Genomic DNA, 26,716 nt, shown 5'->3' on the forward strand with positions numbered 1-26,716 from the left:
TGAACAAGAACCTTGAAGCTCGTGGTGTAGTCCGCAGTATACCTCCCTCTTTTCCCGCCCTCTGATGGGTGAATGTGTGGTCAATAAATATATGCCAATCAACTCATAGAAATCGAGACTGTGAACGGCAGCACATGTTTTTAAGTGCAGGAGTTTACACTGATTTATTTAGTTCTAGCAAGGCCTATAGATCTTTTTTCATCACGCAGTAGGCCTAATAGTGATACATCGCCAGGCTGTTATATTGCATACACAATGTCCCTTCTGTCTGAAAAGAACATTGCACCCATGGCAGTAGCTATTGAGGGTGGTAGGAAAGTTTCCAGAGAGAGGAATCGAGAATCTATTCTAATTCTAGGTTCCATTCATGTACTCCTCAATTGCACTCCCTGCTGCTTTCTGCAGTATTTTTAAACAATGTGTTTCGATCCTCCTAAAGTTCCACCTCATGAAAACCTTACAGAAACTTTAGAAATGTATTACTTCGGCCTCCCAAGTGGCGCAGCGGTCTAAGGCACTGGAGGTGTTACTAGAGGTGTTACTACAGACCTGGGTCTGATCCCAGGCTGTGTTGCAGCTGGCTGTGACCCATGAGGCGGCCCACAATTGGCCCAGCGTCATCTGGGTTAGGGGAGGGTTTGGCTGACTGGGATCCCATTGCCCCATTGTGCTCTAGTGACTCCCTGTGGCGGGCTGGGTGCAGTGCATGCTGACTCTGGTCGCTAGTTGTACGGTGTTTCCTCTGATGCATTGATGCGGCTGGCTTCTGGGTTAAGCGAGCAGTGTATCAAGAAGCAGCGTGGCTTGGCAGGGTCGTGTTTTGGAGGACACATGGCTGTCAACCTTTTTTTTTTATTATAAAAAAGTGCATTACTTCACTGGCTGCCTGTGTGGTTGACTAGTTGAATGGAGGTAAAACTATGGGGCTGTAAAATCGACTGTTCTGAGGTTTGGTTCGGTATCAGGCCATCTTAGGCTACCTGTGTGTGTGTGTGTGTGTGTGCGTGCACGCGCACACATGCACGCCCCAGGCCATGTTACAGGGCCCAGTAGAGAGAGGTGATGTGGAACGTGACTGGATCAGTGCATACATCACTGGCCTCTGTCACACTCACCACACAAGCCCTGGTACAGGGTAGTCCACACACACACAGGAAGGAGATCCTACAACTATCTGGCCCTGCCACAGCACAGTTGGAAGCAGCGGAGCCCAGAGTGACATTGAGACCTGCGTCTCCATTACTGCAACACTCTTCTCAGCTCAAGTCCAACCCTCTGCTCAGGTAATACGTTCTGATTGCCTCTTGTGAATGGTGTTCAAAACATGTTTGAGTTTTTTTCTCCTTTTATGTCTGATTGGCTGAGAATATGTTTTCTTTGCAAACTGGTCTGCCTGTTCTGACAAGGTCACTGAATAGACCCTCTTTTATTGTTTGAGAGAGAGAGACGATAAACTTCTTTGTTTAAAAAGTTTGGCCGGATTCTGCTGTGTTTGCCCATGAGAGTTTTCTGTTGTTGGAGTTCTGTTGTTGGAGACGAATGGGTTTAATGAAACATTATGAGTCATTTTTTTTAAATCCTAATCAATAGATCTAATTGATCAGTGATGGTTTGGAAAGCTGGCCCAACAATGACTTGCATTTATTGCGTTATTTAAAGCCTTTGGGGATCATATTGAAAAGACAGGAGAGCATTTGATAGAGTACCTGCATATCATTATTACATATGAGACGAGTACTGATATAGCATACCATGGCCAGATGAGCTACAGTACATGAACATTGTGAACATGAGCTGTTTCTCCGCTAGTTGTGTGGCTTTGTTAGTTCGCCGTGGAAAGAAATTATCATGGTTCAGGGCACATATGTGTTCTAGCCACACACCAGCACACCTGACAAAATCAAGGGCTTGATAATTACCATATAAGTTGAATCAGGTGTGCTGTTGTGGGGAGAGTATAATATGTGCGACAGCTGGAGGTCTGAGAATAGATCTGAGAGATTTTAGAATCCTTTCATCTCGGTTTAGCTCAACGCCAGTTGGTTGTGATAGTGGCAGGGACTCTGAACTATTGGCATGGGTTGATTGCGCAATCTGCTCTACCTCATTACCAGGGTAAGGGTCTGGGTCAATTCCATTTCAATTCAGGAAGTAAACTGAATGGAATGACCCTAATTTGACCAATGTGAGAATTGTGATGCAGTGAAGGATGAAAACTAGGGATGCAAAACTCAGAACCTCCAGCTCCACAGTCCTGCTGGATTTAATTTCTCCCTGCTACTTAATTAATCAGTAAATGTTATTGAATGAAAATGCATACACCTGGTTGCCAGGTAGAAAATAATTCTAAATCAAAGGAATCAAACACCAAATAAGCAGGCCGCTCAAGGACCAGAGCTGGGCACCCCAGCTGTAAGCCTACCTCTGGGATTGTTAGTAGGCCTAATCAGTCCAAAGTATTCCATGTTCAGAGTTGTCCTTCCAATGAATAGCAACTAGGGTGTATGTGGGGTGTGAAACATGTCCTTCACATTTATGTCCAGTGAGACAACATACGCAACAGATATGTCATGATTTTACATGTGTGTGTGTGTGTGTGTGTGTGTGTGTGTGTGTGTGTGTGTGTGTGTGTGTGTGTGTGTGTCACACTCACAGTGTTTTTCTAGGCTGATCAATACCTCTGTCAGTCCTGATCACCAGCTGGGCCCTGAGCTCCTGATCACTGGGTGTGAAGGACATTGATCAGCCTAGAAAAACACTGAGTGTGACACACACACACAGGGGCACAGATGTAAAATCATTACATATCTGTTGAGTATGTTGTCTCACTGCATACGCTTTAGCTCAGTCAGAAATGAACCCCTATCCCCCCCCCCCCCCCCGGATACTTTTCATAGATCTGAAAGAATTGGATTGGTTTTAAGCCTGAAAGTATGGGTCCACCTAGGCCAAATGGAGTTTCCGCCATATTTCTTAGACCAATCCGACCCTTTCAGATCTGTAAGAAGTGTCTATGGGAAAGGAGTTAGGGGTGGATTATTAACTGTGCATCGTGTTACAGATCTTTTTGAGGGAAATTCCTTGAGCATGTGCCCATACACTGGTCTCCCTCTTCATTACTCTGTTGTGTCGTCATCCTCAGGGCAGCTGTGGTTTTCCATTGAGTTTTCTCAATCAGTCAGTCACCAATTGATCTCCAGGGTTACCAGATTGCTGTGTGGTTTGAACGGGCAGTCACAGGGTTATCCCTTTAACCATAATTTAAACCAGGAAATCCCATTGAGATAAATAATCAGGGAGACCTGGCTTAACTTCTCTAGCCTATTCTACTTAAGTGTTTGAAGATCTTGGAGGCTACAGTGGCTTGCGAAAGTATTCACCCCCCCCCCCCCCCCCCCCCCCCGGCATTTTTCCTATTTTGTAGCCTTACAAGCTGGAATTAAAATAGATTCTTTGGAGTTTGTATCATTTCATTTACACAACATGCCTACCACTTTGAAGATGCTAAATATTTTTTATTGTGAAACAAACAAGAAATAAGACAAAACAAACTGCACTTGAGCGTGCGTAACAATTCACCCTCCCAAAGTCAATACTTTGTAAAGCCATCTTTTGCAGCAATTACAGCTGCAAGTCTCTTGGGGTATGTCTCTATAAGCTTGGCACATCTAGCCACTGGGATTTTTGCCCATTCTTCAAGGCAAAACTGCTCCAGCTCCTTCAAGTTGGATGGGTTCCATTGGTGTACAACAATCTTTAAGTCATACCACAGATTCTCAATTGGATTGAGGTCTGAGCTTTGACTAGGCCATTCCAAGACATTTAAATGTTTCCCCTTAAACCACTCGAGTGTTGCTTTAGCAGTATGCTTAGGGTCATTGTCCTCCTGGAAGGTGAACCTCCGTCCCAGTCTCAAATCTCTGGAAGACAGAAACAGATTTCTCTCAAGAATGTCCCTGTATTTAGCACCATCCATCATTCCTTCAATTCTGAGAGGTTTCCCAGTCCCTGCTGATGAAAAACATCCCCACAGCATGATGCTGCCACCACCATGCTTCACCACCATGCTTCACTGTGGATGGTATTCTCGGGGTGATGAGAGGTGTTGGGTTTGCGCCAGACATAGCGTTTTCCTTGATGGCCAAAAAGCCCAATTTTAGTCTCATTTGACCAGAGTAGCTTCTTCCATATGTTTGGGGAGTCTCACACATGTCTTTTGGCGAACACCAAACATGTTTGCTTAATTGTTTCTTTAACCTCTTACATCTAGATGTGCCGCTAGCGGAACGCCTCGCCAATATCCAATGGTAGAGCGTGGCGTGAATTACAAACACCTCAGAAATCCCAAAACTTACATTTTTCAAACATATGACTATTTTAAACCATTTTAAAGACAACACTCTCCTTTATCTAACCACATTGTCCGATTTCAAAAAGGCTTTACAACGAAAGCAAAACATTAGATTATATCAGGAGAGTACACAGCCAGAAATAATCACACACCCATTTTTCAAGCTAGCATATAATGTCACAAAAAACAAAACCACAGCTAAATGCAGCACTAACCTTTGATGATCTTCATCAGATGACACTCCTAGGACATTATGTTATACAATACATGCATGTTTTGTTCAATCAAGTTAATATTTATATCAAAAACCAGCTTTTTACATTAGCATGTGACGTTCAGAACTAGCATACCCACCGAAAACTTCCGGTGAATTTACTAAATTACTCACGATAAACGTTCACAAAGAACATAACAATTATTTTAAGAATTATAGATACAGAACTCCTTTATGCAATCGCGGTGTCCGATTTTAAAATATATTTTCGGTGAAAGCACATTTTGCAATATTCTGAGTAGATAGCCCGGCCATCATGGCTAGCTATTTTGACACCCACCAAGTTTGGCACTCACCAAACTCAGATTTACTATAAGAAAGATTGGATTACCTTTGCTGTTCTTCGTCAGAATGCACTCCCAGGACTTCTACTTCAACACCCAATGTTGTTTTGGTTCCAAATAGCTGCGTTTTGTTCTTGCGTTCAAGACACTATCCGAAGGGTGACACGCCGGCGCGTATCGTGACAAAAAAATTCAAAATATTCCATTACCGTACTTCGAAGCATGTCAAACGCTGTTTAAAATACATTTTTATGCAATTTTTATCGTAAAATAGCGATAATATTCCGACCGGGAGACCTTGTTTTCGTTCAAACACTGAAAATAGAAAATGGAGTCTTCACATGCACGCGCGCACCAGTGTCATTGTTCTCAGAACGACCACTTTCCAAAACCCCTACTGTTTTTCGCCCAGGGACTGCAGAGTCATCATTCAACGTTCTGGCGCCTTCTGAGAGCCTATGGGAGCCTTAGAAAATGTCACGTTACAGCAGAGATCCTCTATTTTTGATAAAGAGGCTATAGAAGGACAAGAAATGGTCAGACAGGGCACTTCCTGTATAGAATCTTCTCAGGTTTTGGCCTGCCATATGAGTTCTGTTATACTCACAGACACCATTCAAACAGTTTTAGAAACTTTAGGGTGTTTTCTATCCAAATAAAATAATTATATGCATATTCTAGTTTCTGGGCAGGAGTAATAACCAGATTAAATCGGGTACGTTTTTTATCCGGCCGTGAAAAATACTGCCCCCTATCCTAAACAGGATAAGCACTGGCTTTTTTCTGGACACTCTGCCGTACAGCCCAGCTATGTGGAGTGTGCAGCTTAAAGTGGTGCTATGGACAGATACTCCAATCTCCGCTGTGGCGCTTTGCGGCTCCTTCAGGGTTATCTTTGGTCTCTTTGTTGCCTCTGATTAATGCCCTCCTTGCCTGGTCCATGAATTTTGGTGGGCGGCCCAATCTTGGAAGGTTTGTTGTGGTGCCATATTCTTTATATTTTTTAATAATGGATTTAATGGTGCTCTATGGGATGTTCAAAGTTTCAGATATTTTTTTAGAACCCAACCCTGATCTGTACTTCTCCACAACTTTGTCCCTGACCTGTTTGGCGAGCTCCTTGGTCTTCATGGTGCCGCTTGCTTGGTGGTGCCCCTTGCTTAGTGGTGTTGCAGACTCTGGGGCCTTTCAAAACAGGTGTATATGTACTGAGATCATGTGACAGATCATGTGACACTTAGATTGCACACAGGTGGACTATTTAACTAATTATGTGACTTCTGAAGGTAATTGGTTGCTTCCAGATCTTATTTAGGGGCTTCATAGCAAAGGGGATGAATACATATGCACCCACCACTTTTCCATTTCTTTTTTTGTTGTTGAATTTTTTTAAACAAGTAATTGTTTTTTCATTTCACTTCACCAATTTGGACTATTTTGTGTTTGTCCATTACATGAAATCCAAATAAAAATCTATTTAAATTACGGGTTGTAATGCAACAAAATAGGAAAAACGCCAAGGGGGGTGAATACTTTTGCAAGGCACTGTAGGTGGAGTCATCACCATTTTGCTTACACCTACACCCAACTAAAAGTTCTTGGCTTGAATGTCAGTGACTACCACACTGCCAGATGGTGATACTGTAAGTTGTGATGGTACTCCCCAGGAGAGGGCGTGATCACTACGTGGAATACAAATTAGTTTACCAGGGGAATAAATTGGGGATCATTCAGGTTCTTCTTTGAACTAGTTTTATGAAGTGATAGCATGTTGGGAATTCTTATTTGGCTTGAATAAAACATTCAACAGCGAAGAACAAAGTTGTTCACCTGTTTACTTCATTCACGCCACAGCCGTAGATCTCTAGACTCAAAACCTTATGGGGGATATGTGATGCACTACTGCAGTTTAGAAGTGTACACCCACTGTCAAACTGTTCCACTGAAATCTACATGCCTTTACATATACAGGTATGTCAGATTAAGATGGAGTTTGTGCCTGCATAGTTTCTTCAGTGTATTGTGTCTGAGAGGTCTGAAGTGTGTCCTGAAGTGTCTCCTTCCGGAGACACCTGAAACCCCACCTCTTTAAGGAATACCTGGGATAGGATAAAGTAATCCTTCTAAGCAAATGAACTAGATAATTAACAAAAGTGAAATAAACAATCAAAAATAACAGTAAACATTACACTCACAAAAGTTCCAAAAGAATAAACACATTTCAGTGTCATATTATGTGCAGATAGTTAAAGTACAAAAGGGAAAATAAATAAACATAAATATGGGTTGTATTTACAATGGTGTTTGTTCTTCACTGGTTGCCCTTTTCTTGTGGCAGCAGGTCACATCTTGTTGCTGTGATGGAACACTGTGATATTTCACCCAACAGATATGTGTTTATCAAAATTTGGTTTGTTTTCAAATTCTTTGTGGGTCTGTGTAACATGAGGGAAATATGTGTCTTTAATATGGTCATACGTTTGGCAGGAGGTTAGGAAGTGCAGCTCAGTTTCCACTTCATTTTGTGGGCAGTGTGCACATAGCCTGTCTTCTTTTGAGAGCCAGGTCTGCCTACGGCGGCCTTTCTCAATAGCAAGGCTATGCTCACTGAGCCTGAACATAGTTAAAGCTTTCCTTAAGTTTGGGTCTGTCACAGTGGTCAGGTATTCTGCCACTGTGTACTCTCTGTTTAGGGCCAAAAAGCATTCTAGTTTGCTCTGGTTTTTTTGTACATTTTTTCCAATGTGTCAAGTAATTCTCTTTTTGTTTTCTCATTGGTTGGGTCTAATTGTGTTGCTGTCCTGGGGCTCTGTGGGGTCTGTTTGTGTTTGTGAACAGAGCCCCAGGACCAGCTTGCTTAGGGGACTGTTCTCCACGTTCATCTCTCTGTAGATGATGGCTTTGTTATGGAAGGTTCGGGAATTGCTTCCTTTGAAGTGGTTGTAGAATTGAACGTCTCTATTTTTTCTTCTTCTTTCTTTCTTTCTTTCTTTCTTTCTCTCAGGATGGCACATGATTGGCAGGGAGGTAGAAGTAGGAGTCACCACCGATATGAGGAAGACGTTAAGGGTGAGTGGCCACGCACAAAGTTGTTCAGTGTGTGCATTGTCCAATGTACGGAAGGAGCAGACGTGTGTCCGTTCAGTAAGTCAAGAAAAGGGTTCTGGAAAATAGTGTTGTGTGGATGGTAACCATCTCTCTGTCTCCTCCTTACTGTCTACTCTCTCTGTCTCTCTCAGAACCCCAGCCTGTGTATATTGGTGTTCCGGTAACACACGGCTACAGCAAAAGGAGACGCCGTAAACACCGCTCCCAACGCGAACAAGAGAAACACCACACACACCGCGTCCAACACGCACAACATGAACACACACGTCACGAACACACACACCACGACAATCACCATGACTACCAGGAACACTACAAAGAGGAGGAGGAGCAGGAGCAACATGACATATTTGACCCTGACTCCACAGGTGGGCACTCACACGCACGCACGCACACGCACACACACATAGATTTACACGTGCGGCCACACGCACTTTAAGTAGTACACACGTGTGAGAAGTATATGACCAGCCACAGTTGTCGCTGTCTTGAGGAATGTTGTGTGTGTGTGTGTGTGTGTGTGTGTGTGTATGCACGTGTGCGTGTAATGAATGTGTCAAAGCGTGGTTCCTGTTCCCGTGGAGACCAGCCGTTTTGAAGCTGTGTGTGTGTGTGTGTGTGTGTGTGTGTGTGTGTGTGTGTGTGTGTGTGTGTGTGTGTGTGTGTGTGTGTGTGTGTGTGTGTGTGTGTGTACGTGCGTATGTGTTCAAGGGGGTCCACTGCCCCAGTTCCACAGCAGAAATATGTCACGTCATTTTACTCATCAGAGTATAGATCCCGGGATGCAAGGAGAAGAACCCGGACACAAAAGGGGAAGGAAGTCGCTGTAGTTGTTGTGTGCACACATGTGTGTCACAGGGTTAAGGGGACTTGAGGCTGCTGCGGTGGGTGTGTGCACAGGTGCGTGTGTGTGTGTGTCCATGCGTGTGTGTGTGTGTGCGTCAGGGGGTGGAGAGTGCTTCAGGGTGCTGTGGGGTGTGTGTTGGCCTCTTAAGCCTCTGGCCCTTCGCTGCTCTGGAGATTTCAGTGGATTTCTGCTTCAGATTAAAGCAGACCAAAACAACTCCACAAGAAAACAATTCCGGAGCAGGACGGAACACACAGAACAGTGTGCAGCCCTTTGGACCGCTGGGTTCTGACTGACGACACACCATCCCACACACGGCAAAATATGGCTCACTAAACAACGAAGGCCTATTGGATAGCGAATGGTGTTGAGGCAGAGTTGGCGAAAAGAGAAGAGCGTAAAGCTATAAGAAGAGGACGACAACGGAGCAACGCGTTGAGAGGGGGAACGGGAGAGAGCAGGAAAGTTGTGGAGAGGAAGGAAAGAAGGAGTGTGTCCACTCTTCTCCTGGTTGTCCCGTCAGTGGAGGTCTAGCCTTGACTCCAGCATCTCTAGTTTTCTCCAGAACAAGCCAATTGTCAAACGGGAATACGGTGTCGGGGTCTTGTCTGGTACCGCGAGAATAGTAGGGTGCTACCTCTCTGGGCTGGACGGACATTGACAGCAGCCTCCTGTAGTGTGTTGACCTATCAGCCGGTTGGGGATATCTTTCTCTGAGCTGCTGGGAGTACAGGTGTATAGTGAAAGTCTGGTTGTGGTTCCAGTGGTTAGTCATGGAGGACTCCGGTTCCTCCATCACCTCCAGTATGGCCTCTCGCTGGACACTGCCTGGCTCACACACAGGTAAAAAAAACAGGAAGAGAGGAGGGGAGGAGGTACAGAGAACAGGAAGAGAATGGAGGGGACAGCTCGATCTTAATGTTTATTTGCTTTCTTATTATAACGATGTTGTTGGTGTCATTGCTGTGTAGTAAGACTTGGTTGAGTCTTGGTTCTTATTTGGGTGAATTTCACGGGTGACTTGTCAGGTAAATGGTCACTGTCGCCATGTTGGAACTGATTTTCATGAACGACATTGAACAACAACCTGCATGTAATAGGTGTCTGTCACTGTCACATGGGCGTGGCATTGGGAATGTCATATGAGGCCTGTGTTTCTCAACCTCTGGTCTTTGGACCGGCACCGGTCCCTGAGATGTTACTGAGCGGTCCCACGGGTAGATTGAACATAGATTAGTTCTCGCGTGATAGTTTGAATCTAAGGTGAAGAACCATAGCAAGGTGTCTGTTTTTGTCTTTGACTGGAGTCTGAGGTCAAGAGCAGCCCACTCGCCTCAGTGCTCTCTGAAGGACCAGTCTTTCTTTCTCTGTCTGTCCTCTCTCTCTTTCTCCGATTCACTCTGTTTTTTTCTCTCTCACTCCCTCTCTGTGAACTATAATTGATTTCATTTTGTAGAAAATATGGGTCTCGAGGTCTGCATGTCTGTCCTCACCCACTAGGCACGGACGTCATTTCAACATCTATTCCACATTGGTTCAATGTAATGTTATTGAAATGACGTGGAAACAACGCTGATTCAACCAGTGTGTGCTCAGTGGGCAGTAATCTCTTAGAAACAGGATCTTTCCATGTGTTCACGCTGGCTAACTCTTGGCCAGTGCTGGGCAGTGCTCTTAGGCAGTGTGCTGTTTAGCTTAGCTACTCAGTGACGAGAGGAAGGTTATTCATTGGCTGTTATTCATGGACTGTATAGAGGGGTGCGGGGGGGGGGGTATTTACCCACATTGACTGGGACTCTGTGACTGACGGGGGTGTGAGTGGGTTGAAGATTAGAGGTGTTGTTTTAGGTTAGGGGTCGAAGGGAACTCACACAGGATCAAAGTAAGCTACATTAGGACCACCAGGAGTGGAGCAACACACGCAAACACACACACACACACACACACACACAGTGGTGTGATGGCAGTGTTATTAGAGCCCTGGGGCTAGGAGCATGTTAATGAGCTTTGATCCACCGACAGGAAATTCTGAGAGACCCGGTTGGTCGTACTGCTGTTTTCCAGTCCTATTCAGTTACAGTTGTGGGCTAAACATTTTAAAATGGTTCCTAATAGTTCCTAATAAGCAAAGAAATAAACACACACATTCTTTTAGACTTCTGATAACTTGATGCCCTAGTTTAGTACACGGTGTCACGGCGATCCAAAGCTGTTGCATCAACTGTCAATCAGCCGTACATCCCAGTGGAATATCTTACACAGTTCTCACACACACTGTTCGTAAATGTGTTTGAGGCGTAGATACGTGTTTTAATTCTATTTATATAGCTTGATATTTCTTCTCTCGTCAACTCCTTTTCCCAGTGTCCCCGGCGGCGGAGAGGCTGCGCTACATCCTGGGTGAAGATGACGACATGCCGACGCCCACTCTGTTTACGGAGATGGACACGCTGCAACACGATGGAGACGAGATGGAGTGGAAAGAGTCTGCTAGGTACACACACACACACACACACACACACACACCTCAACCATTTGTGTGTCCACCCTGGAGTGTGTGCCCTCATTAGTTTGAGATTGTCGGGGGGCTTTAGGTGGGATTTAGGGGGAGGTGTTGGTAGGGAACCTGTAGATAGTTTTCATTAGAAGAGTGTTAGCAGCAAAGCCCTACAGTAGTGTCACGGAGCTGGTGTAGGTCCACCCTGCCTTAATAACCAGACGTCGAAAGGCTTCATGGGGTTTCTCTCCTTCCTCTCCAGGTGGGTGAAGTTTGAAGAGAAGGTGGAGGAGGGAGGAGAGAGGTGGAGTAAGCCCCATGTGTCCACCCTGACCCTCCACAGTCTGTTTGAGCTGAGGACCTGTATCCAGACTGGCAGTGTGCTGCTGGATCTGGAGGGATACTCCCTGCCACAGATAGTGGGTGAGTGTGTGTGTGTATGTGTGACCCAGACCATGGCCCATTCCCAAATCAAGCCCTAGTCGTCCCTATGCCCTATGCACTTCGGGAGACTCAAACGATTTTTTATAGGTGTAAGCAATGTGGTTAAAATCCATCTTGCCCTCTGATAGGCCAGTTGGAAGTGCATAAGGAAGTGGACAGGGGCTAAGGGTTGACTTGGGATTGAGCACAACTGACTCTTGAACTCTCACCCTGACCTCTGACCCCAGATGACATCGTGGATCGCCAGGTGGCAGACGGTCTGATTGGTCCAGAACTGAGGGAGAAGGTCAGCTTTGTGTTGCTACGGAAACATCGCCACCAGCATAAGAAACCCATCCACCTCTCGCTAGCCGACATGGGCAAATCAAACAACTCCCCCACAAGTGAGTGAGAGTGTGTGTGCTGTGTTGTGTGATCTTGTTGATTTTCACCTCTGTCGTAGTATCATGCTGATTTGACTCATACAGCGATAATATTTTCTCTCTCCTCTTTTCACAAACTGCCTCACCGTCTCTCCTCTGTTTACTCCTACCTTTCTCTTCTCATTCTCCTCCACCTTTTTCTCCTCTTCTCTCTCTCTCCTCCCTCCCTCTGTCTCTCTGTCTCTCTGTCTCTCTCTCTCTCTCTCTCTAGGCCGTAGTCCCCAGTCTGTTCATAATGTCAGTCGTAGTAACGTCAGTCGCTTTCCTAGTTCAGCCTCTGGCCTCCATCACTCTACAGAGGACTTACGAGCCAAGTCAGGCAGCCTTGGCCGCCTGCGTGAGTCTGCACGCACGCACATACTCAAGCGCACAGACACATAGACACGCGCGCACGCTTGCGCGTGTACGGACACACTCAAGTGCACAGGCACACACACACTCAATGCATAGACACACGTGTATACATGCAAACTAATATTCTTTCATCCTCTTTCCTGTCTCTGACGGCTAACCGCATAGAGATATGTGTTTTTAATTCACATATCTAACCTCATAACCTCATAGAGATATGTGTGTGATTTCAGTGTGCTAGTTGTTGGTCACCCTGTATTTCGGAGAGCTCCTAATACAGAGTAGTCTCTTGAGCCAGACAGCTTACTTCCGCAATCTTTGAATGTGCCATTGCCCAAGGTCTGGCTACGCAGGACTAAATACACAGTGGGTCCATTTGTGTGTGTGTGTGTGTGTGTGTGTGGGGGGGGGGGGGGGGGGGGGGGGGGGGTCCTAACCGAAATATGTTCCTGTTCTTTCTCTGCTAATTCATTTGTCCCTAAATCATAAATCAGCTTTTGGGGGAAACAATCAGGCAAGCTCTGCTCACACCCCCAAGCCATCTACAGTGCCACAGAAAGACGCATTCACACTATACCTATAGCTGTTATTTGCCTACAAAGATGGGTTGGGTTGGAGACGTCTACTGCTGCCTCTTCCACGCAACGTCCAAAATTAAACGGGCACTACACAAACTCTCGACCCGTGAATACGCTGAGGAGATTGCTAACTTCGAGTCTTTTTAGCTCAGACTTTCACCCACCGAAGTCATTCGTTGGTGTCAATAGGGGAATCGTGTGAGCATGTTATTGTGCATGTGAGTTTGTGTGGAGTGCAATAGAAAGTGGTGTGTGTCTACTTGCTTTTGATATGACGTTTCAGATCCCTCGCAAAGCCGAAGCATGAACGACATTTCAGACAAGCCGAGCACAGACCAGGTAACACCAAAGATCATTGTTGTGTGTGTGTGTGTGTGTGTGTGTGTGTGTGTGTGTGTGTGTGTGTGTGTGTGTGTGTGTGTGTGTGTGTGTGTGTGTGTGTGTGTGTGTGTGTGTGTGTGTGTGTGAAGGAAAAGTTATTACATTGCATAACCCTAAGCTCCTGTTGTTCGTCTCGGCTTAATTGTTTGGGTGCGTCCACCCGTCAAAAATGAGAGGGAGAGAGAGGGAGAGCAGGATAAAGAGGGAGAGAGAGGGAGAGAGAGGGAGAGCAGGATAAAGAATATTACTGTTCTCATGTGAGTCACTTGCCTTTCCTTTCGACGTGGGCCAAAGGACAGATTTGGGTGTTATTGTTTAGCTGTGGATGGAGATGGTGTGTGTGTGGGGGGAACGCTGAGTGTGTGTAGGGGGTCAATGCCCACCCTGACAGAGTTTGGGGGACTTCAAAGCCACACACATACAGTACACCATCTGAGTCCACTTGAATGATTTACTCCCCCATACAGTGGCTTAATAACCAGGATTGGGGGAGTAACAGATTACAAAAAAACGGTCAATGTGATCCGTTACGTTATCAGCAAAAATATTGTAATCAGATTATAAATACTTTTGAAAAACGAGATGATTACTTTGAGGATTACTTTTAAATTCCCAAAGGATGTTTGAGCGGGAAGAAAATCTTTGACACCTTTTCTGTTTTCTCAATGACATTCAGATCAGCATTGAAAGAAAGTGCAAGTTTAAGTTTGCCACCAACTTCCTGTGTATTGTAGATGAGTTGTAGTAGTGGGTAATCATGGGTAATGTTTAAAACCAGCAGCCCAGCAACTGTATGTAAATGGCCTTAATATTACTAGACCACAGGAAGAGTAGCAGCTTCTGGGGATCCATAATAAATACAAATAATAAAATACAAACATAAAGAGAACCCAAAATATAAGCTTGTTTTTCTCCAATTTATGTAAACATTGTCAATGTAAACAAACACTGTATAGCCTCATAACATGGTTAAAACAATGTTGATATCATGGATGGTCAGTCCTTGCACCAATAGATCTGTCTATTACTCTGAGAGTGTTTACATTTCTCCAGGCCCATTCCTGGGATTTTTACCAAAACAGAGGCGGGGTGCCGGCTTTGTTATCGATGGAACTGTGGAGTCGCCTTTTAAAACAGCTGCAAATGATCTAGATATCAAAGTGTCACCAACAAAAACAAGCAATAGGCCTATAGCAAATGCAGCATATGGCATCCATTTTTCATATGCAAATAGCACTTTTCGGTAGTGCTCAAAGCATGCCATTCCATGAGAGCAGCATTTATTTTTCAACTCGAAGCAATGAGCCTAATCAGTCCTCCATGACAACAGAATCATAAACAAGAGTAGGCTAATAAGTCCTTAGTTTTGGGGTTAATCTTCAGTAAAACAATTTGGCTAATCTATATTTCCAAATCATATTCTTGAAGATCAAGGCACATTAAATTAAATGGAATGACTGGAATTCTGACAGACTTTGGATTTTAATATAAAGATATAACCTAATCGTATTATTATCTGTAGTAGAAAGCAATGGGTTAGACGAAGCCTACAAAACCAACCTATAAAGGAAAATGCAATGTCCATTCATGGCAAGTTAGGTAAACTGATTTATCCTGGAATAGATTTGTAATATTAATTTCTGTCTTCTAATGCCTCTTAATGGGAAGTAATCTGAAAGTAACTGAAAGCAATTCGATTACTTTACTGAGTTTGGGTAATCCGAAAGTTACATTACTGATTATAACTGAACAATACTGGAAAAAAAATATAAACGCAACATGCAACAATTTTATCTATTTTTACTGAGTTACAGTTCATATAAGGAAATCAGTCAACTGAAATAAATTCATTAGGCCCGGATCTATGGATTTCACATGACTGTGCAGGGGCACAGCCATGGTTGGGACTTGGAGGGCATAGGCCCACCCACTTGGGAGCCAGGCCCATCCACTGGGCAGCCAGGTCCAGCCAATCAGAATGAGTTTTTCCCCACAAAAGGGCTTTATTACAAACAGATAGTCCTCAGTTTCATCAGCTGTCCGGGTGGCTGGTCTCAGACGATCCAGCAGGTGAAGAAGCCGGATGTGGAGGTCCTGGGCTGGCATGGATACATAAGGTCTGCAGTTGTGAGGCCGGTTGTACATACTGCCAAATTCTCTAAAACAACGTTGGAGGTGGCTTATGTTAGAGAAATTAACATTAAATTCTCTGGCAACAGCTCTGGTAGACATTTCTGCAGTCGGCATGCCAATTGCACGTTCCCTCAACTTGAGATATCTGTGTTGTGTGACAAAACTGCACATTTTAGAGAGGCCTTTTATTGTCCCCAGCACAAGGTGCACCTATGTAAAGATCATGCTGTTTAATCAGATTATTGATATGCCACACCTGTCAGGTGGATGGATTATCTTGGCAAAGGAGAAATGCTCACTAACAGGGATGTAAATTAATTTGTCCACACAATTTGAGAGAAATAAGCTTTTTGCGTGTATGTAAAATGAATGGGATCTTTTATTTCAGCTCATGAAACATGGGACCAACACTTTACATGTTGCATTTTATATTTTTGTTCAGTATAGTAACTGTAACAGATTACATTTAGAAAGTAACTTAACTAGCCCCATAAATAACCCTCCCACTTTGAACTGCCTGCCACGCACACACAAACACACATCCACATCCTCATATTCAAACTTCTGTACATGTAGGAGCTTTGACAGCCCGGCTTTAACCAGCACCTGACTAGGTCACAGAGAGAGAAAGGGGGAGGTATTCCTTGAAGTAGACTGTTATACTGAATAGAGGTATTGTTTACGTCATGTTCGAGGCAGTAAATTACTACCAGAGAACACTCTTAGCAAAAAGGATTCCAAAAGGGTTCTTCGGCAATCTCCAATGGGAAAACCCTTTGAGTAACCCTTTTTGGGTTCCATGTAGAACCCTCTGTGAAAAGGGTTCCACCCAAAAGGGTTCTACCTGTAACCCAAAATGGTTATTCAAAGGGTTCTCAAGTGGGGACAGCTGAAGAAGCCTTTTAGGCACTAGATAGAACCTTCTTTTCTAAAAGTTTGTAGGTCACAGAGACCGAGAGGTGGGGAGGGAGAGACGTAGCGAGAGATAGAGGGGGTCAAGAGAGAGAGAGGGGGTAGAGGTAGAGCGAGGGGGGGAGATATAGAGAGAGGCAGAAAGTGATTTGACTCTGAAAGCAACACTAAAAGATTAGCAGGTGATTTTGAGCTCAGCATCAACCACTCCACTTCCACGTGCTACTGGGAGGTAGGAGCGAGGCATGTTTACCGCATTGAGAGTTGAGCTTTGTGTGATTTTTGTATCAGTAAAGTATGCAGCAGTATTGATTGGCCAATGGAGAGTGTGTGGGTGTGTGTGTGTGTGTGTGTGTGTGTGTGTGTGTGTGTGTGTGTGTGTGTGTGTGTGTGTGTGTGTGTGTGTGTGTGTGGCAATATTGAGCTACAGTACCATTGGAGTGTGTGTGTGTGTGTGTGTGCCTCGTGTCCTATGCATCACATGCAGTGAGTGATCAGCTATCGATTAGATATCAACACTGACATAATAATGACAGAACTTCAGCCACTCTGCCGTGTGACATTACAGTAGAGTAAGACATGCCTTTACATTTAGCTGTTCCTAAGTGCTTTATTCGTGCACTATAATAGCCTTCGTTAGGTTATTGAAATGCCCCATAATTCAATTCGCAATGATTGTACATCCGCTAAGAAAAGTCTGCCAAAGCTTAAAACCGATTTCAACATGAAGAAGTCAACATTCAAGTGTAAATAAAAACGAACGTGAAGGAGTTAGGAATTGTGCTACTAACGCACATGACGGCACCAACACGTCTCGTAAATGTAATGATGTTTTTGTTTGGTTAGCTTTTGGAAACGTTAGCTAGCGCATTCCAATTTTCCCTGACATCACATTTATACATTGTAATTTTCGATTTACCTGATATCAGAGGATGCCTTCTCTTCTAGCCAAGATATGAAATGCATCATAATTGACTGTAGGGCATATAAACACACACAACAGCTACCGGTGGTTCCATGATGACTGAAAACACAACCGTGGGACGAACGAGTGACACATTTCCGGGCAAGGGCGGTCCATTTTAAAATTCATTCATTCTTCCCTCGCCCTGCAAGTGTCGGCAATCATAAGTCATGATACGTCATCAGAAGTGTCCACTTAATTTGAGGCCTGAGGGGAGAGCGTGTGTCTTTTACGTGTTTGGAATGCAGCCCTGGTCTCTCTTTGGTCTCTAAATACGTCTCTCATGTTCCTCTGCCACCCCTCTCTCCCTCTTTTCTCTACCATCCTGCTTCCTCCCCCCTAGATGAAAAACAAGTTCATGAAGAAGATTCCTCGTGATGCAGAGGCGTCCAACGTTCTGATTGGAGAAGTGGACTTCCTGGATAAACCATTTGTAGCGTTCGTACGTCTGGCCCAAGCTACCACACTGGGAGGCCTGACCGAGGTCCCCGTACCTACCAGGTACGTGTGTGTGTGTGTGTGTGTGTGTGTGTGTGTGTGTGTGTGTGTGTGTCCTGCTGCTCTACAGCTGTGTTAACCCCTTGTCTCCTGGCAGGTTTCTGTTTGTCTTGCTGGGTCCTCATGGCAAAGGCAAGTCCTACAACGAGATTGGCCGAGCTATCGCCACACTCATGGTGGATGACGTAAGAATGAGCAAATCTTTTTTTTTTGGAGTCAAGTCACAAAAAAACCCCAATGAGGGACAAACGTTTTTATTGATTGTTGTCATATATATATATATTTTTTCATAACCTCAAGATATTCAGTGGATATGTTACCTTACGCACTCAGTCAGTATGTTACAGACAGGGCTCTGCAGTTCAACTCTGTCCTCTTTATTTTACATACACACAGACACACACACACACACACACACCATCATATGCCGTGTATAACTGTGTACTCTGCTGTCCCGTCAGTTGTTCAGTGACGTGGCGTATAAAGCCCGGGACCGTGACGACCTGGTCGCGGGGATTGATGAGTTTCTGGATGAGGTCATCGTTCTGCCCCCAGGGGAGTGGGACCCCAAAATACGCATTGAGCCCCCCAAGAAGGTCCCCTCTGCTGACATGAGGTACAAACTGTATGTATTTAGTGACTGACTGATCAATTGAAACATTGAATTAAGTTTGGTTTATTTGGATCCCTATTAGATGTCGTATAAGCAGCAGCTATTCTTCCTGGGTTAGTTCGTCTGTTAGTTAGTCCAAACTCAACACTGAACCTCCACCCCCCTACCCAAAAGGAAGTCTGTGCTGAACCTGAACGAGCTTGGCCAGGTGAACGGGACGGCTGGGGGGCCAGGAGGAGGAGAGGACGAGGAGATGCCCACCCCCCACGAACTGGGAGAGGAACTGCAATTCACTGGCAGGTATGGAAGTGCTGGGAGGTCTACTTTCCTATAATTGAATCTCCAAGTCCCCAAAGCAACATGCAGGCACTCTGGCATCACAATTGTCATTTGAAACTAATAAAAAACATTTTAAGCAGGGGCCAATAGAACAAGCCAGGGGGGGGCTTACCTGTGTGTGTGTGTGTGTGTGTGTGTGTGTGTGTGTGTGTGTGTGTGTGTGTGTGTGTGTGTGTGTGTGTGTGTGTGTGTGTGTCCCAGGTTCTGTGGAGGCCTGTGGCTGGACATTAAGAGGAAGGTCCCGTGGATCCTTAGTGATTTCTCCCAGGGCTTTCACATCCAGTCCATCTCCGCTGTTCTGTTCATCTACCTGGGCTGCATCACCAACGCCATCACCTTCGGAGGCCTGCTGGGGGACGCCACAGACAACTACCAGGTACACCCACACACACACACACACACACACACACTCACACACCAACACGCGTAAGTTACACACCGGTCTCAACTCCTCTACCCCTCCCCTCTCTCCCTGTGGCAGGGTGTGATGGAGAGTTTCCTGGGTACAGCGTTAGCAGGGACAGTGTTCTGTCTGTTAGGAGGTCAGCCTCTCATCATTCTCAGTTCTACTGGACCCATCCTCATCTTCGAGAAACTGCTCTACGAGTTCTGCAAGTGAGCCACACACACACTGCATCTGTCTGATCCTTCTTTTGTGCACTTAGTTTGTTTCTTCTGATGCTGGTGTGTATGTGTGTCCCAGGTCTAACACTATAGACTACATGGAGCTGCGTCTGTGGATTGGTCTCCACTCCTGTCTGCAGTGTCTGATCCTGGTCGCCACGGACGCCAGTTACATCATCAAATATATCACCCGCTTCACCGAGGAGGGCTTCTCCAGCCTCATCTCCTTCATCTTCATCTCCGACGCCATCAAAAAGATGGTGGGTGACACACACACACACACGGGCGCACGCGCTCGCTGACAAGGGCGCGCACACACTCCTGCGGTGCCTTAACTGTTTCCGTAATGTGTTACTGCAGGTGGGCTCCTTTAAGTACTACCCCATCAACCGTGTCTTCAAACCCGACTACGTTACCACCTACAGGTGTGACTGTATCGCACCTGACCAGGGTGAGCCTCTCCTCTTCTCTTCTTTTGCTGCTGTCTCTCCTCCTCATATCGTTCTTCCTCCTGCCACTCCTCCCGTTTCTCCTCGGTGTCCTCCTCTTCTCCTCCCCTCTCCTTCTCAATTGGGCGCTTCACTAGAACTGACACCAATGTAGTGCAGTATTGCCATCTGCAGGACACTTTAGGGAGTTCACATCCTTGACATTTTTACTCTAGACGGATCCCCTAGTTTGGGGGATGTGTATAATATAATAATAATGGTTTGGGGAGGGGGCTTATATTTGTCTGTTACACACAAGTGTGTAATGAAAATATGTTTTTTTTTTTGCATATTCCAACTCCACCTGAGACACCCGCTGTGTGGGGTCATGAGCAGGGTCACCATTGTATAGAGCCCCTGGAGCACAGCAACATATTTTTGTTCACCTTGCCGTCTCCGGTGTTTGAACCAGCCACCTTTCGGTTACTGGCCCAACACTCTAACCTCGGGTCTACCTGCCATCCCTTATACTCTCTGTGTTCGCCCTCCTAACTACTGTAACTGATGCGTGTGCTGTCTGTTTCTGCTTCTCTCTCTCTCTCTGGCTGCTATCTGAGTGAGTATACTGCTTCATCACGCTACAAATCAGTCATGTTCCCATATAACTGGCATCATGTAATCTAGTTGAGGCACCTGACTTCTCTCTGTATCTCTCTCTCTCTAACAGCTGCTGCGATGGCTTTTAATGTTTCAGTTCCACTAGCGGACGATAACATGACTGATTTGGTAAGTGACTCGGGAGCTAACGGGGACTCGTTCACTCATCTGTTTCTCAGATGGTTGAGTCTATGGGGGACAGTCTGCCTTTGTCCAAAAATAGACTGTAGGACTTAACATAGTCACAGGACTAGCAGCACTGTGCTGCCTGTCCACGTTCGTTTCTGCACTACTCTGTATTCCCTCTTCTCTTGTTTCTCTCTCTCTCCTTCTGTCTGTGTAGTATAACTTAACAGGTCTGGACTGGAGTCAGCTGAGTAAGAAGGAGTGTGTGAAGTATGGCGGCGCCCTGCTGGGGAACGCGTGTAAGTACGTCCCTGACCTGGCCCTCATATCTTTTATCCTGTTCTTCGGCACCTACTCCATGACCGTCTCCCTCAAGAAGTTCAAGACCAGCCGCTACTTCCCCACCAAGGTGAGAGACACAGGGGGACATAGAATGTGAGACATGGGATGCAGGGGTATCTTTGTTTGGTGTTTATTACATTCTGCGTGATGGGTAGGTAACGTAAACTCAACCTCTTCCCTTGACTGTCAACTCTCCCCACTCTACCCCCCCCCCCGATCGTCCCCCACCCTGTGCTTTCTTGTCCACATCCGTCCTCTTCCCGTCTGTGCTCCAGTGCCGTTCCCTGGTTGGCGACTTCTCCATCATCATCTCCATCCTGGTGTTCTGTGGGATAGACTACCTGTTAGGCCTCGACACGCCCAAACTGCACGTGCCCACTGAAGTCAAGGTTCTCTCCTCCCCTCATCCCTCGCTCCATCACGCCCTCTCTTCCGCTCGTTCTCTCCCTCGCTATCTCTTCCTTCTTCCTGAAATTATTCGGAGGATAAAAAGGCTGTTTAAATGAATGATTTTGAGACATTAACATACTGACACTCACACTTCTCTCTTTTATTTCATCCCTCTCTCCTGTCGGTGTATTTGTTTTGTACCTCTCTGTCTTTTTTTTCTCCATCTCTTCCGCCCCTCTTTTTGTCTGTCTGCTTGTTTATCTGTGTGTGTGGGTGGGCGGGCCTAGCTGAGGAAGCTGATCAGTGATTTCTCCATCTTCATGTCAATCATGACGTTTGTGGGTCTGGATATGCTTGTAGGGCTGGACACACCCAAACTAATTGTACCCACAGAGTTTCAGGTATTTCTGACCCTTAACCCAATGTGTCTGTGTGCGTGATTCACAGATGCATGCATTGTCAGTGTGATTCAATATGTTTGATTTTGGCCTATGTGTTTGAGTTGCATGTGTCTTTTTGTTGGATTTAGTGATGCATGTAAACTGCATGACATTTGTGTGTGTGTGTGTGTGTGTGTGTGTGTGTGTGTGTGTGTGTGTGTGTGTGTGTGTGTGTGTGTGTGTGTGTGTGTGTGTGTGTAAAGCACCATACAGGACTCACTTGAAAAAAAGACCTGGGCCTCAAAGTAACTCATTGTGTAAAGGTTACATAAATGTTTGTGTTGTAGCCGACGCGTCCAGACCGTGGCTGGGTGGTGATGCCGTTTGGTAAGAACCCGTGGTGGGTATATGTGGCCAGCGGCGTCCCTGCTCTCCTGGTCACCATCCTCATCTTCATGGACCAACAGATAAGCGCCGTCATCGTCAACCGCAAAGAGAACAAACTCAAGGTACAGTGTGGCCGCAATGACAACACAACACAACTGCAACCATGAACACACTTACTTACTTAGGCCTGTCGTTCCCAAGGGAGCGTAGCCCATCGGCGAATCCTCTCCATCACACTCTGTTCTGAGCTGTCTTCTTCCCCCCAAAAACAGGAACATAAATATAAATTCAACATAAACACGGCCATTCAATAACCATGAAATACAACCATGAACACAACAGCAACACAATAACTCTTGAATGCTACCTCTCCCCTCCCTTTCTCTCCGCTCCCCATCTCCCTCCCCTCCTCTCTCCCCCTCCTTCTCTCTCCTTCTCTCTCCCCCTCCTTCTCTCTCCCGCTCCTTCTCCCTCCCCTCCCTCTCACTCCCCTCCCTCTCTCTCCCCTCCCTCTCTCTCCCCTCCTCCTGCTCCTCCCTCCCCTCCTTCTCCCTCCCCTCATTCACCCTCCCCTCGTTCTCCTTTTCCTCCTTATCCCTCCCGTCCTTCTCCTTATCCCTCTCCTCCTTATCCCTCTCCTCCTTCTCCCTCCCGTCTTTCTCCCCTCCTTCTTCCTCCCCCTCCTTCTCCCCCCTTCTCACTCCCCTCCTTCCGTCTGCCCTCCTTCTTCTCTCTCCCACTCCTTCTCTCTCCTCCCCTCCTTCTCTCTCCTCCCCTCCTTCTCTCTCCTCCCCTCCTTCTCCCTCTCCTCCTCCTCTCTCCGCTGCCCTCCTTCTCCTCCTTCTCCTCCTCCTTCTCTCTCCTCTCCTCCTTCTCCCTCTCCTCCTTCTCTCTCCACTCCCCTCCCCTCCTTCACCCTCCAACAGAAAGGTTGTGGGTACCATCTGGATCTGTTCTGGGTGGGTATTCTGATGGCAGTGTGTTCCTTCCTGGGCCTGCCCTGGTACGTGGCTGCTACTGTCATCTCCATCGCCCACATCGACTCTCTGAAGATGGAGAGTGAGTCCAGCGCCCCAGGAGAGCAGCCCCAGTTCCTGGGAGTCAGGTAGGGAGGGATACGGGGTTTGTGTGAGTGAGGAGAGATATAGTGGGTGACAGGGTGAGTGTGTTAGAGGTTGACGGTGATGTGTGTGTGTGTGTGTGTGTGTGTGTGTGTGTGTGTGTGTGTGTGTGTGTGTGTGTGTGTGTGTGTGTGTGTGTGTGTGTGTGTGTGTGTGTGTGTGTGTGTGTTTTACAGGGAGCAGAGGTTGACGGGTATTCTGGTGTTTGTCTTAACCGGAGTTTCCATCTTCCTGGCTCCTGTCCTTCAGGTGAGTCAGTGAGAGAATGGGCCTCCACATCACATAGCGGGTGGTGTTATGGAGGATTGTGTTAACCTGTATATTGTGTTTCCCCCAGTACATCCCCATGCCTGTTCTCTACGGTGTCTTCCTCTACATGGGAGTAGCCTCACTCGCAGGAATACAGGTACATTTGTGTGTGTGTGTGTGTGTGTGTGTGTGTGTGTGTGTGTGTGTGTGTGTGTGTGTGTGTGTGTGTGTGTGTGTGTGTGTGTGTGCGTGTGTGTACTCACCCACCTCCTCTCTCCCTCCTAGTTCTGGGAACGCATCAAGCTGTACCTGATGCCAGCCAAGCACCAGCCAGACTTCTCCTTCCTGCGTCACGTTCCTCTGAGGAGGGTCCATCTCTTCACCCTGGTCCAGATTATCTGTCTGGCTGTCCTCTGGACCCTCAAGTCTACCGTAGCTGCCATCATCTTCCCTGTCATGGTGATCACTCTGTGTGTGTATATGTCTGTGTTGGAGGGGTAGTGTCGTGGAAATTCAATACCAGCGACACCCTGAAGTTAATATTAAATGAATCATTCTTTATTATCAGCAAGCTGGAGAGGTTCCAACACACTGAATGCACCATAGTACACGTCGGGCGGGAGAGTCCCATTAGTTCTCTTATATACTGCTTACACAGACAGGTTAAGTTTGCATGACATGCATGATTCATTATTCATAATGAATTCATCATTAACATTTTGGTTCATGCATGTGACCGACCAATACCTCACGAGGCTTCTTCTCTCCAAGCTGAGACCTTGAAACCGAGATATCCCTTTGTTCTGGGCGTACTGCCAAATTGCTTAGACTGATAGTGAAGATTCCTCCCAGGCACAATCAATCAGTCACTTGTATGAACCCAGTCAAATTGGTTAATTGGAAAAGCACAAACATAAAACGTTCCTTCACACTCCTCTCCTAGGCAATCAGTAATTAGTACCAGGAGGTGTGCTCTTTGCCTCAGCTAGGCAATTAGTGTTAGTACTTCAGTCTACCCTGTTTTCTCAGCAGCGGTCTCATCGCTAAACTAAGACCGCCACTGAAACAAAGGCGATTCGGGCCGAGTTGTTCTGCCGAGTTGTTCGAGGAAGGAAAGAGAGGAAGACTCCACACCACTCTCTCATTTGACTATCTTACCTACCGTAATTTCCGGACTATTAAGCGCACCTGAATATAATCCGCACACACTGAATAAAAATATATATATATTTGGAACATAAATAGGCCGCACATGTCTATAAGCCGCAGGTGCCTACCGGTACATTGAAACAAATTAACTTTACACAGGCTTTAACAAAACACGGCTTGTAACAAAAATAAATAGGCTTCAACGAAACATGGCTTGTAACAAAAAATAAAAAATTAGCAGTAAGCTTTAGTTGTCTTTTTGCACTGAGTCAATTACTCACGCTGCTGTTTCCAACGTCTTATCATCGACTCATTAAGACCAAGCTCCCGTGCAGCAACTCTATTTCCTTTTCCAACAGCCAGATCAATCGCCTTCAACTTGAAAGCTGCATCATATGCATTTCTCCGTGTCTTTGCCATGATGAGGGTGACAAAATGACTACCGTAATCAGAATGATGGGAAGTTTGAGAATGCTCGATTTAATCTAAACAGTAAACAAAAACGTTGTTTGACCTTAACCCGTTCGGCAATTTCATTGGTCTAATGAAAGCTTCATGCCACCAAAAAACTGAGCACGTCACAGAATGTGTTTTTTTTTAGATTTTTTTTTTTTAAGTGGGTAAAATACATATATTAGCCGCGTCATTGTTTAAGCCGCGAGGTTCAAAGCCTGGGAAAAAAGTTGCGGCTTATAGTCCGGAATTTACGGTAGTTATTTTCAGATGATTTTGTTTTGCTCTTTTGTAGCTTTGGCAACTATGTGTGTGTTTTCTATACCTGTTCACTCCTTTCCCTGTAGGCTTTATAGACCTTCTAATTTAGTGTACCCTGCGTGCACAACCCATGTGAAATTCCTAGTCTCTGGCAGCGTTTGGAACTGCCGATCTGTGGTCAAGACTGCTGAGTTAATCTCGGCCTATGCTGCCCTTCAGTCCCTTGACTTGGCCCTGACGGAGACCTGGATCACACCAGAGAAAGCTGCTACTCCAGCTGCTCTCTCTTCATCTGACTGCGTTTTCTCTTATAGTCTGAGAGCATCTGGTCGTGGTGGTGGTGGCAACGGGCTACTAATTTCTCCTAAGTGGAGGTTTTCTCTTTTCTCCCTCACACCTGTCCATCTCCTCATTTGAATTCCATGCTGTCACTTGTCCACTCAAGCTTAACATTGTTGCTATCTATCACCCACCAGGTCCCCTAAGAGTTCCTCAATGAGCTCGGTGAGCTAATTTCCTGACGATGGCTCACTGCTCTTCGTACTTGGCGACTTCAACCTCCCTACGTCTGCCTTCAATGAATTTCTTTCTAACTCTTTCTTCCCTCTCCTTGCCTCTTTTGACCTGACCCTTTCCCAGTCTCCTCCCACTCACAAGGCATGTAATATGCTTGACCTCATCTTTAATAGAGGCTGTTTGCCTATTAATCTCACTGCAACCCCCCTCCAAGTCTCTGATCACTACTGTGTTTGCTTTTCTGTCTCCCTCTCCTCCAACCCTAGCCACTCAGCCCCTACCCAGATGGTCATGCGCCGTTGCAATCTTCACTCCCTCTCTCCCACTATTCTCTCCTTGTCTATCCTATTATCTCTCACTTCTGCTTAATCCTTCTCCCCCTCTCTGTTTCCCAATTCTGCCTCTTCAATCCTACTCTCCTCCCTTTCCACATCCTATGACTTGCACTGTCCCCTTTTCTCCCGGCCGGCTTGGACCTCCCTTCCGAGTGACTCATTGCAAGCTTACAGAAGATGGCTGCGGGAAGCCTAGTGAAAATGGAGGAAAACTAAACTTCCGGAGGACCTACCACCCTTTCACTTCCTCATCTCTACCTTCTCTTCCTCTGTATCTGCTGCTAAAACCACTTTCTATCACT

General features: G+C 45.9%; 1 protein-coding gene across 5 annotated transcripts in view; it reads left to right on the forward strand.

The window, feature by feature from the left end:
- The first annotated feature begins 836 nt into the window (after positions 1-836).
- LOC115203874 (electrogenic sodium bicarbonate cotransporter 4) overlaps positions 837-26,716 on the forward strand; it is a 29,934-nt gene continuing 4,054 nt past the window's right edge. Inside the window, exons 1-25 of one of the 5 annotated variants that reach the window (XM_029768947.1) lie at positions 837-1,283; positions 7,914-7,978; positions 8,149-8,385; positions 11,229-11,358; positions 11,624-11,784; positions 12,033-12,188; positions 12,439-12,564; positions 13,440-13,495; positions 17,890-18,047; positions 18,142-18,229; positions 18,506-18,660; positions 18,832-18,957; positions 19,198-19,372; positions 19,478-19,611; positions 19,700-19,880; positions 19,981-20,071; positions 20,776-20,834; positions 21,049-21,240; positions 21,449-21,562; positions 21,851-21,964; positions 22,291-22,452; positions 23,257-23,435; positions 23,628-23,700; positions 23,789-23,857; positions 23,986-24,172. In XM_029768947.1, the coding sequence (XP_029624807.1) occupies positions 1,063-1,283; positions 7,914-7,978; positions 8,149-8,385; positions 11,229-11,358; positions 11,624-11,784; positions 12,033-12,188; positions 12,439-12,564; positions 13,440-13,495; positions 17,890-18,047; positions 18,142-18,229; positions 18,506-18,660; positions 18,832-18,957; positions 19,198-19,372; positions 19,478-19,611; positions 19,700-19,880; positions 19,981-20,071; positions 20,776-20,834; positions 21,049-21,240; positions 21,449-21,562; positions 21,851-21,964; positions 22,291-22,452; positions 23,257-23,435; positions 23,628-23,700; positions 23,789-23,857; positions 23,986-24,172 (3,409 nt within the window). In that variant the 5' untranslated portion in view covers positions 837-1,062. The remainder of the gene's footprint in view (positions 1,284-7,913; positions 7,979-8,148; positions 8,386-11,228; positions 11,359-11,623; positions 11,785-12,032; positions 12,189-12,438; positions 12,565-13,439; positions 13,496-17,889; positions 18,048-18,141; positions 18,230-18,505; positions 18,661-18,831; positions 18,958-19,197; positions 19,373-19,477; positions 19,612-19,699; positions 19,881-19,980; positions 20,072-20,775; positions 20,835-21,048; positions 21,241-21,448; positions 21,563-21,850; positions 21,965-22,290; positions 22,453-23,256; positions 23,436-23,627; positions 23,701-23,788; positions 23,858-23,985; positions 24,173-26,716) is intronic. The other 4 variants (XM_029768946.1, XM_029768943.1, XM_029768944.1 and 1 more) reach the window with 4 other exon arrangements.

Source organism: Salmo trutta, chromosome 12 (assembly GCF_901001165.1).
Source record: "Salmo trutta chromosome 12, fSalTru1.1, whole genome shotgun sequence".
In the NCBI taxonomy this organism is placed as follows: domain Eukaryota; kingdom Metazoa; phylum Chordata; class Actinopteri; order Salmoniformes; family Salmonidae; genus Salmo; species Salmo trutta.